This window comes from Lithobates pipiens, unplaced genomic scaffold, assembly GCF_037356315.1.
Source record: "Lithobates pipiens isolate NorthernLeopardFrog02 unplaced genomic scaffold, aLitPip1_a1.2 Scaffold_23, whole genome shotgun sequence".
NCBI classification, from domain to species: domain Eukaryota; kingdom Metazoa; phylum Chordata; class Amphibia; order Anura; family Ranidae; genus Lithobates; species Lithobates pipiens.
Window position 1 is genome coordinate 272,896,210 of NW_027507785.1, and position 12,250 is coordinate 272,908,459.

The 12,250-nt window shown below is 43.4% G+C and overlaps 1 protein-coding gene across 4 annotated transcripts in view; it reads left to right on the top strand.

The window, feature by feature from the left end:
* The window catches only part of COP1 (COP1 E3 ubiquitin ligase), a 287,714-nt gene that overhangs the window by 92,407 nt on the left and 183,057 nt on the right, over positions 1-12,250 (top strand). For all 4 annotated transcript variants that reach the window (XM_077453195.1, XM_077453196.1, XM_077453197.1 and 1 more), the window contains one exon: positions 8,605-8,719. In XM_077453195.1, the coding sequence (XP_077309321.1) occupies positions 8,605-8,719 (115 nt within the window). The remainder of the gene's footprint in view (positions 1-8,604; positions 8,720-12,250) is intronic.

Here is a 12,250-nt window from a genome sequence, read left to right on the forward strand (position 1 = left end):
TGGCTGCAGCATTGAAGGTCCCAATGAGCACAGTGGCCTCCATCTGCAAATGGAAGAAGTTTGGAAACACCCAGGCTCTTCCTCGTGCTCGACGCCCAGCCAAACTGTGCGATCAGGGCAGAAGGGCCTTAGAGGTGACCAAGAACCCGATAGTCACTCTGACAGAGCTCCAACGTTTCTCTGTGGAGAGAGGAGAACCTTCCAGAAGAACGACAATCACGCCACCAATCAGGCCTGTATGGTAGTGGCTAGATGGAAGCCACGCCCCAGTAAAAGGCACATGACAGCCTGCCTGGATTTTGCAAAAGGCACCTGAAGGACTCTCAGACCATGAGAAATAAAATTCTCTGATATGATGAAACAAAGATTAAACTTTTTTTCTGGCCTGAGTGGGGAGCGTCACGTCTGGAGGAAACAGGCACCGCTAATCACCTGGCGAATGCGATCCCTACAGTTAAGCATGATGGTGGCAGCATCATGCTGTGGGGATGTTTTTCAGCGGCAGGGGCTGGGAGACTAGTCAGGATTAAGGGTAAGATGAATGCAGTAGAGTACAGAGACAACCTAATCCACAGCTGGACCTCAGACAGGGGCAAAGGTTCATCTTCTAACAGGACAATGACCCTAAGCACCCAGCCAAGGTGGCAATAGATTGGCTGCAGGACAACTATGTGAATGTCCTTGAGTGACCCAGACTGGAACCTTGGTGAACATATCTGGAGACATCTGAAAATGGCTGTGCACCGACGCTCTTCATCCAACCTGATGGAGCTTGAGAGGTCCTGCAAAAAAAAAAAAAAAACGGTAGAAAGGTAGAATCTGCCTGAAAATTGGTGTGCCAAGTTTGAAGCATCATACTCAAAAAGACTCGACTTGAGGTAATTGGGGCCAAAGGTGCTTCAACAAGTATTGAGCAAAGGCTGTGAATACTTTATGTACATGTGTGTGGTTTTTATTTATTTTTTTATAAATTTGCAAAGATTTCAAACCAACTTCTTTCACTTTGTCATTATGGGGTATTGTTTGTAGAATTTTGGGGGAAAATAATAAATTTAATCCATTGTGGAATTTGTAACATAACAAAATGTGGAAAAAGTGAAGCACTGTGAATACTTTCCAGATGGATAACAATTTAAAGCACATTCCCTATCTTCAATAATCTTAGCTAAGCTTGGATGATTCGTGTGAAACAGCCAGTCTGGTCTTCAACCTTCAAACCTCGACGTTATCTCTAACATTTCAGGCATTTGATTGGTGGCATTTCTTAGAAATGTCAGCAGATGGCGCTGCTGTTTTCTGTAAAAAGTTCACGCTTCACAAAGTTAAAAATTCTGATTTTGTTCCGACTTGAAAGGCTATGTTTAAAAAAAAAAAAAAAAAAACTTTTTTTTTTTTTTGCTCTTGTCATTTTTCTTTGCTAAAATGTTATTCTTAGACTATGCATCCTCCTGTCACTTAGGTTATGTCACTGAGACAAAACTTGAGTGGAAATACCCGCAGTGGCAACAGATAGGAGAAAAAAAAATCAGAGAAGGCATTTCTTCTTGCTCTAAAACCTTAGGAAAACCGTTTTCTCGAAATTTCTACTCTCTGTATTAGAAGCTGAGAGAACATATCCTGGAAGTTGAACTTGAAACGGTGAAACATCATCTGTGACTGTGAATTCGACCTAAAATGTGCACACTTATTAGGAAAATTCTGGCAATATGTTTCCAAGATCTAGAAGGCTTATGATTTATTTATTTATTTTTTCCTCTCTATTAGCTTACTGAGGACTATAGAAGTACATTTTGAAAGCAGTTTCTGCTCCATATGAAACTAGGGCTAGGTGCTGTCACTGATTAGTTGGGACACATGCTTACAAACAATTGTTGGTTGTTATAGGGTTGTGTGTGTGCTATATATATATATATATATATAATCTCACTGAAGAAATTACTTTGCCCTCAAAATAACCCAACACACAGCCCAGCCATTAAATGTCTAAACTGCTGGCAACAAGAGTCAGTCCAAAGTGTCAATATTTTATAATTTTTTCCAGCACTGCCCTAACCCTCTTGGGCATGGAGTTCACCAAAGCTTCACAGGTTGCCACTGGAGTCCTCTTCCCCTCCTCCATGATGACATCACTGAACTGGTGGATGTTGGAGACCTTGCGCTCCTCCACCTTCTGTTTGAGGATGCCCCACAGATGCTCAATAGGTTTTAGGTTGGCCAGTCCATCACCTTTACCCTCAGTTTTCTTTAGCAAGGCAGTGGTCGTCTTGGAGGCGTATTTGGGTTAGTTATGTTGGAATAATGCCCTGCGGCCCAGTGTCCAAAGGGAGGGGATCATGCTCTTTCAGTATGTCACAGTACATGTTGGCATTCATGGTTCCCTCAATGAACTGTAGCTCCCCAGTGCCAGCAGCACTTATGCAGCCCCAGATCATGACACTCCCATCACAAGGCTGGACTGTAGGGAAGACACACTTGTCTTTGTACTCCTCACCTGGTTGCCACCATAGGCTCTTAACACCATCTGAATCAAATAGGTTTATCTTGGTCTCATCAGACCACAGGACATGGCTCCAGTAATCCATGTACTTGGTCTGCTTGTCTTCAGCAAACTGTTTGCAGGCTTTCTTGTGAATCCTCTTTAGAAGAGGTTTCCTTCTGGGATGACAGCCATGCCGACCAATTTGATGCAGTGTGCGACGTATGGTCTGAGCACTGACAGGCTGACCCCCACCCTCCATCCTCTGCAGAAATATTGGCATCACTCATATGTCTATTTCCCGAAGACAACCTCTGGATATGATGCTGAGCATATGCACTCAACTTCTTTGTTCGACCATGGCGAGGCCTGTTCTGAGTAGAACCTGTCCTGTTAAACCGCTGTATGGTCTTGGCCACCATGCTACAGCTCAGTTTCAGGGTCTTGGCAATCTTCTTATAGCCTAGGCCATCTTTATATAGAGTAACAATTCCTTTCTTCAGATCCTCAGAGTTCTTTGCCATGAAGTGCCATGTTGAACTTCCAGTGACCTATATGAGAGATTGAGAGCGATTAACACCACACTTGTAACACTAACTACAGTGGTGTGAAAAAGTGTTTGCCCCCTTCCTCATTTCCTGTTCCTTTGCATGTTTGTCACACTTAAGTGTTTCGGAACATCAAACCAATTTAAACAATAGTCAAGGACAACACAAGTAAACACAAAATGCAATTTGTAAATGAAGGTGTTTATTATTAAAGGTGAAAAAAAATCCAAACCATCATGGCCCTGTGTGAAAAAGTGATTGCCCCCTAAACCTAATAACTGGTTGGGCCACCCTTAGCAGCAACAACTGCAACCAAGCGTTTGCGATAACGTGCAATGAGGCTTTTACAGCGTCCTGGAGGAATTTTGGCCCACTCATCTTTGCAGAATTGTCCTAATTCAGTTACATTAGAGGGTTTTCGAGCATGAACGGCCTTTTTAAGGTCATACTACAACATCTCAATAGGATTCAGGTCAGGACTTTGGCTAGGCCACTCCAAAGTCTTCATTTTGTTTTTCTTCAGCCATTCGGTGGTGGACTTGCTGGTGTGTTTAGGATCATTGTCCTGCTGCAGAACCCAAGTTCGTTTCAGCTTGAGTACACGAACAGATGGTCGGACATTCTCCTTCAGGATCTCTTGGTAGACAGCAGAATTCATAGTTCCTTTTATCACGGCAAGTCTTCCAGGTCCTGAAGCAGCAAAACAGCCCCAGACCATCACACTACCACCACCATATTTTACTGTTGGTATAATGTTCTTTTTATGAAATGCAGTGTTCCTTCTACGCCAGATATACTTGGACACACACCTTCCAAAGAGTTCCACTTTTGTCTCATCAGTCCACAGAATGTTGTCCCAAAAGTCTTGGGGATCATCAAGATGTGTTGTGGAGAAATTGAGACGAGCTTTGATGTTCTTTTTGCTCAGCAGTGGTTTTCTCCTTGGAACTCTGCCATGCAGGCCATATTTGCCCAGTCTTTTCCTGATGGTGGAGGCATGAATGCTGACCTTAACTGAGGCAAGTGAGGCCTGCAGTTCCTTGGACGTTGTTGTGGAGTCTTTTGTGACCTCTTGGATGAGTCGTCGCTGCGCTCTTGGGGTAATTTTGGGCGGCCGGCCACTCCTGGGAAGGTTCACCACTGTTCCATGTCTTGTGGATAATGGCTCTCACTGTGGTTCGCTGGATTCCCAAAGCTTTGGAAATGGCTTTATAACCCTTTCCAGACTGATAGATCTCAATTACTTTCTTTCTCAATTGTTCCTGAATTTCTTTGGGTCTCGGCATGATGTGTAGCTTTTAAGGATCTTCTGGTGGACCTTACTGTGTCAAGCAGCTCCTATTTAAGTGATGCCTTGATTGTGAACAGGTGTGGCAATAATCAGGCCTGGGTGTGGCTAGAGAAATTGAACTCAGGTGTGGACAACCATAGTTATAGTATGTTTTAACAAGGGGGGCAATCACTTTTTCACACAGGGCCATGATGGTTTGGATTTTTTTTCACCTTTAATAATAAACACCTTCATTTACAAATTGCATTTTGTGTTTACTTGTGTTGTCCTTGACTATTGTTTAAATTGGTTTGATGTTCCGAAACACTTAAGTGTGACAAACATGCAAAGGAACAGGAAATGAGGAAGGGGGCAAACACTTTTTCACACCACTGTAACTAGTCAAATTGGGCCCAATTTGGACATTTTCACTTGGGGTGTACTGACTTTTGTTGCCAGGGGTTTATACAATAATGGCTGTGTGTTGAGTTATTTTGAGGGGACAGCAAATTGACACTGTTATAAAACCTGTATACTCACTACTTTGTAGCAAATTGTCACATGAAAATATATGATAAAATGTTTACAAAAAATGTGAGGCGTGTATTCACTTTTGTGAGATATTTTATATACACACACTGGAGAGCTGCACGATCTGGGTAAAATGAGATTCACATTTTCTTTTTGCTTAGAATAAAGATCCCGATTCTCTGTGACTTAAAATATTGCAACAATCTCCATTTTGCGCTCTACGATCTCTGCTAAAAAAAAAAAGCGTGTGTGTGTGTATATATATATGTATGTGTGTATGTAATTATATATATATATATATATATATATATATATATATATATATATATATATATATATATATATATATATATATATATATATGATAGAGAGAGGTGTCCTAAGTAGTTTTCTAGCAGAAAATATTGAATTTTAACTTGTAAGCAACAAGTGTCAGAAAAAAGGCTTTAAAAGCTTGTTTGGCTGTATTTCTCCTATGGATCACAGAAGTGCAGTTCATTTTGTACTCCTGTAACCTGTTTCTGCAGAGGGCGGACTGAAGTCCACTCTCTAACGTTACCAATGTCAGTCCAGGCACCGCTGCTGAGAGCCTGAGACAGCTGTTCTGCCCCCTCCACAGCTCGGCGCTCCAGTGAGCAAGGAGAGAGAAGAGCAGAGAGCTGGGACTGACAGTCTGCAACTCTCTGCTCACGGAGCTTTGAAAGTTGATCGATCAACGGTGTTCAATCGCCCGGTTCTCAGTGTAGAGGTGCCAGGGGACAGATGCAGCATTGGGCTCATGCTGCATCTATTTAACCACTTCCCGACCGCCGCACGACGATGAACGTCGACAGAATGGCACGGGCAGGCATATGGGCGTACCTGTACGTCCCTGCCTTCCCGCGGGTCGGGGGCCCGATTGGGCCCCCGCCCGGTGCCTGCGGCGGTCGGTATTCGTTCGCGAGCGATCCGGGATGAGGGGGCGGCCATTCATTCATGGCCACCCCCTCGCAATCGCTCCCGACGAATAGAAATCCTTCGTGACATCACTTCCTCTCCTGTAATGTAAACACAGGAGAGGAAGTGATGTAATCTCTCCTCCGTGTCGGTATTTTTCATTCCGACACCGAGGAGAGAGGATCGGTGAGTTGCACCAACACGACACTTCACAGTAGAACATGCGAGGCACACTCACACCCCCCCCCCCCCCCCCCGATCACCCCCCCAATTACCCCTGCCCCCCAGTCACAGTGACGCCAATGTCTTTTTTTTTTTGCATTGGTGTCATTTGTGACTGTAATAACTGTTAGGGTTAGCCCCCTTTAGTTCTATATACCCCCCCAATAAAGGTTTAACCCCGTGATCACCCCCCGTCGCCAGTGTCACTAAGGCTGGGTTCACATTGCAGCGGTTTATGAGAACGGATGTGATTCGCACCGCACTGCAGTGCAAATCACATCCGATCTCTGTGCGATTCGAGTTCAGCCATACAGATAGTATACAGATAGTATGGCTGAATTCGTGTCGCACCCGCCGCAAACTCGCACGGGACCTTTTTTTTGGTCCGCAGCAGAATCGGATTGCATGGGTGTTCACACCATGCGATCCGAGTTTGCAGATCGCAATGCGATATGCGAACTGATCTGGGGGTGTCATTAACATTTCACTGACACTCCCAGCAGTTCGCATAGGGCAGTGTGAACTGCCGCCGGGAGGCATGCGATGCGGGAACCCGCCGCGGATTCGTGGCGTTCCCGCATCGCTCCAGTGTGAACCCAGCCTAATAAGTGATCGTTTTTCTGATCGCTGTATTAGTGTCACAGGTGACGCTAGTTAGGCAGGTAGGTATTTAGGTTCGCCGCAGTTTTTTATAGCGCCAGGGACCCCCATATACTACCGCATAAAGCCCCCTGATTGCCCCCTAGTTAACCCTTTCACCAGTGATCACCATATAACTGTTACAGGTGACACTGGTTGGTTAGTTATTTTTTTATAGTTTCAGGGCACCCGCCATTTATTACCTAGTCTCACTAGTGTATCCCTAAATTTAGGGGTGTCTACTTTCCAAAATGGGGTCATTTGGGGGGGGGGGGGGTGTTTGTGCCATCTTGGCATTTTATGGCCTTCAAAACTGTAACGCCCTTAGAAAGCCTGAAGGCGGTGCTTGGTTTTCGGGGCCCCGTACGCGGCTAGGCTCCCAAAAAGTCCCACATATGTGGTATCCCCGTACTCGGGAGAAGCAGCAGAATTTATTTTGGGGTGTCATTTCACATATGCCCATGGCATGCGTGAGCAATATATCATTTAGTGACAACTTTGTGGAAAAAAAAAGTTTGTAATTTTCCCGCAACTTGTGGCAAAATATAAAATATTCCATGGACTCAACATGCCTCTCAGCAAATAGCTTGGGGTGTCTACTTTCTAAAATGGGGTCATTTGTGGGGGTTTTGTGCCATCTTGGCATTTTATGGCCTTCAAAACTGTAATAGGTAGTGAGAAGTGAAATCAAAAATTTACGCCCTTAGAAAGCCTGAAGGCGGTGCTTGGTTTTTGGGGCCCCGTACGCGGCTAGGCTCCCAAAAAGTCCCACATATGTGGTATCCCCGTACTCAGGAGAAGCAGCAGAATTTATTTTGGGCTGTCATTTCACATATGCCCATAGCATGTGAGAGCAATATATCATTTAGTGACAACTTTGTGTAAAAAAAAAAAAAAAAAAAAAAAATAAAATTTTTTGTCATTATTCAATCGCTTGAGGCAAAAAAATAAAATATTCAATGGGCTCAACATGCCACTTATCAATTTCCTTAGGGTGTCTACTTTCCAAAATGGGGTCATTTGGGGGGGTTTTGTACTGCCCTGCCATTTTAGCACCTCAAGAAATGAGATAGGCAGTCGTAAACTAAAAGCTGCGTAAATTCCAGAAAACGTACCTTAGTTTGTAGATGTGACAACTTTTGCGCAAACCAATAAATATACAGTTATTGACTTTTTTTTTACCAAAGACATGTGGCTGAATACATTTTGGCCTAAATGTATGACTAAAATTGAGTTTATTGGATTTTTCTAATAACAAAAAGTAGAAAATATCATTTTTTTTCAAAATTTGCGGTCTTTTTACGTTTATATCGCAAAAAATAAAAATCGCAGAGGCAATCAAATACCATCAAAAGAAAGCTCTATTTGTGGGAAGAAAAGGACGCAAATTTTGTTTGGGTACAACATTGCATGACCGCGCAATTACCAGTTAAAGCAGCGCAGTGCCAAATTGTAATAAGACCTCTGGTCATTTACCAGCAAAATGGTCCGGTCTGAAAGTGGTTAAATATGAATGTGCAAAAAAAAATATTTTACTTCTTTTAAGTGGTTAAACTGACAGTCAGATTTAGATCGTGAGGAGAGATCACATTTTTTTTTTTAAATATTAATTGTGCAGCTCTAATATATACACATTATGTTTGTACAGCCAGGAGTCTTAAAATGTGTCTAAACTGCCCCTTCCATTGTGTCTCTGAATACTGCTCGCTAACAAAGATCTATATTTTCTGCATAACCAAGTAAATAATTTTTTTTTAAATTGTGTTTTGCTAATGAAATGTGCCCATTTACTCTGATGGTCTATCCTCTTGTGGAATTGCACTGCCAGGCCTTGCCAACCATGAAAACTTGCAGTATTACTTGGCATTGTATTACCTACCCCTTTACAACCATACGGGACCTCATATTGCTTGCCTTTGTCTTTATAGCACTGTCCTATTTATTTATTTATTTTTTTTGTACCCCCCCCCCCCCCCCGGCAGACAAAGAAGCAACCTTGGTACAACAGCACGTTGGCATCACGGCGGAAACGTCTTACCGCTCATTTTGAAGATTTGGAGCAATGCTACTTTTCTACCAGGATGGCCCGCGTATCGGGTATGTACATCTAAGATTGCACACGCCACTTGTGAATACGTTTTTTTGTTTTTTATCTGGTTATTGTACAGCATTTAACACAACCTACCAAACCCATTTTTATGCAGCTAGTCAAACCTATGCCCTTTTCTCATATCGATTTCTCCCAAACGAGATTCTTAAATCAGGATTATCAATTGAAATTCATTTTGGCAGAACAGAAATTCAGTGAAGTACTTTTACGGTTTATGTGTTGTGGTCTGTCATCCAAATTCTTTGGATTTCATTTTTAACAGCAATTGTCTTCTCTGTTCCTTTTTTGAGTGAAGACTTTTTATGCCTATATCAGCATTGTGAACTCCTAGAATTTTTATGGTTTCTGTAATCCTTATTCTAGCTGAAGTGTTTCAGTTTTGTGAGCTGCAGTTGTTCAAGCTTTCCTCGATAAAGTGGAGACTCAACAATAAAACTATAACCTTTTTATTTTATTTTTATAGTTATACGAGGAAGTGATCAACGTAAAGTAAATAATCTTTCTAATGTGTGCTTATAATTTAAAATGTATTATTATACAGGATTTATATAGCACTAACAGTTTGTACAGTGCTTAACCATGTAAAAGGAGACATTACATGACCAATACAAGTGGGTTAGCAGGGCCCCAGCTCCTGAGAGCTTACAATCTAGTAGGAAGGGGCAAGTGTAATAAAGGTTATAATTTTTGTGGGATGAGTTGATGGGAGAAAGTAGGATAGTCTTCCCTGAAGGGATGAGGTTTTTACCGATTGCCTTAAGTGGGCAGAGTAGGAGATAGCCGGACAGATTAGGGTAGTGAGTTCCCGAGGATTAGAGAGGCTCTGGAGAAGACCTGGGGAAAAGGAGACCAGGGAGCTAAAGAGCAGGAAGGAGTGAAGAGGACATTTTGGGTGATCTATTGAGATAAGCTTGATATAGCTCAGGGCAGAGTTGTTGATGGCTTTATATGATAGTATTTGAATTGTATTGGGCAATTGGAAGCCAGTGGATGGATTGGCAAAGTGGGGTGGTAAAACTGAGTGGTTGGTAAGGTGGATGAGTCTAGCGGCAGAATTCATAGTAGACTAAAGGAGATTGCCTGTGTACAGGTAGACACATGAGGAAGAATTTGCAATAGTCGAGGTGAGAGATAACAAGGGAATTATTAATGAGTTGCTTGGTGGTTTCATCGGGGCAGATTTTGTCAGTGTCAATGGATGGGCAGTTTACAATATTTTGACAGTGGTTTGAAATTGGGGCTGTAGTCCAGGATTACACCTAGCACCCTGGCATGAGGGTAAGGACTGATCGTTGTATTATTGGGCTTGATGAAGTATGGGGAATTGGGCACACATGGGGGAGGGGGGGGATAATATGAGCCCAGTTTTAGAGTTTGAGGAAGTGGTGTGACATCCATATAGATATATCCGCTAACCAGTTAAGGGCCACCCTATAGGAGATTTACTGCTACAGGGTGGCCCTCCTGTGCTGAATCGTGTATGTGCACCTGACTGCACTTCCGCCTACAGGGGGCGATCCGCTTCTGCTGTGTTTACAGAAGCCGATCTTCAGAAATTATGAAAATGTTCACTCGTATCCATTGTCTGGGATGGACAGGGATCATGAGACAAGGGTAAACAGCAGCTAGATTAACAGCCATGGATGGCTTTTATGCTGGCAGAGTCTGTCTGAGGATATACAGTGCCGGCAGGGAACGTGCTGGAGGAAGCTGATACTATACAACCCTGGATGGTGTAGGAGGAGGGGAACCTCAATTGTGAGCACAGGGGGTAGAGAGAAAAAATACAGACCGACTGCTATGCAACGGTTTCTGCTCCAGGAAAACTGCTCCAGAAGTCAAACTCCCAGGCTCTTTGGCTGATGGCTGTATACTGAATCTCTTCTCTGTATGGCTACTAGGGGACAGCGATCGTTTAAAAGGTTTCTACTTCCTCTTAAGTCATGTTGTCAAAAACTGTAGAAACAAGTTATTTCAGTCCAGCACTTCTATCTATACATTTCTAATAAGTTATGCCATACACAAGACTGGCCCAGATCTATATTGCAGCAAACAGGATCCTTTCCTCCCAGCTATCACAGCACTAACCCATTCAGGTCTGTTCTTGTGTTTCCGATTCTGTCATGGATTATTTTAATTGGTGATTTCACTCTTGTGCACCTGATTTTGACCTCACAGAGCCCTTTGTTTTGTGACATGTCAGTGGGGGCAGCCATATTTGCTCAAAACATTTGTAGGTTCTTGGTGCTTGGTAGTAATACACAAAACTGTGTAAAGGCTAACCTGCTTAAAAACACTAGCCTTACTTTAAGGCTAAGACCCCTTTCACGCCACACCACCCATAGCATGGGCGGTAAAACGCAGCTATTTTTAGCGGTGTTTTACCACTGGATTTGTGGCGGATTTTACCCCCCGCTAGCAGCCGAGAGAGGGTTAAAACCGCTGGCAATACCCCGCAATAGCGGCGTATTGCCGGCGGTATTACAGCGCTGCCTCATTGATTTCAAAACACAACGCTCCTTCACCGCTCCAAAGAAGCTGCTGGCAGGACTTTTCCCTGACGTCCTGCCAGCGCACCGATGTAGTATGAAAACCCTCGGGCTTTCACACTACAAACAATGGTGCAGCTTCTTTAGGGTGGATTGCAGGCGCTATTTCTAACGCTATAGAGCCTGCAAAATGCCCTGGTGTGAAAGGGGTCTAAGTGCGCTTATTTCAGATGTTAAAGGGAAACTATACTTTTTGTTAAGTTGTCTCTTTCATCACGCAATAGTCTTTCACTCATCTGTCTACCCTCCTACAAGATCGCATGTATGTCATCCCTTAAGGAGCCGTAAAGCCACTGCTGAAAACTATCTTGGCAGTTCCTGTGTCCTGCACATGCTGAAAACGATCGCATGATTTCTTAAAAGGAGGCTGTTTATTGCTGGGATGCGTAAGGCCTCATACACACTGGACATCCAAAATGCCACTTTTAAGGGTGTTTGACAGCCCCCCCCCCCCAAACACCCCTTTATGTTAGCCTATGTGTCCATGTACACACAGGCATTTACAGGTGTTTTTAGAGGCGAAAAAAAAAACCCCCAGAGCCAACGCATTTGAGTGTTTTTGCTGCAAAAAAAAAAGCTGCCTAAACGAGCATTAACAATAGGTGCATCACATGCTTGAGCGTTCATTTCAACGGCCAGAATACATTTTTATTCTGACCAATGAAATTAATGAACACCCAAGGGCTTGATGCACCTGAACACACTTGCAAAAGGCTTTAGGTGTGTTTTTGAAACTGCTTTTCTCTTGTCAGGAGAAAGGGGTATAGAAAAGCTGGTCAAACCTAGCTACCCAGTTTGTATAGGGATTAATAGATGACTTTGTAACCAATAGGATTTTGAGCGTATGCGCAGGAGAATCGCAGGATCAGCTTGGGATGTTGCAGCAGCTCCTCATGGGCCGTACCGTGGGTTGCTGTCAGAAGTTTGGACAGCTTGGGTATAAGACTGGGTTGGAGGAGGGGGTGACTC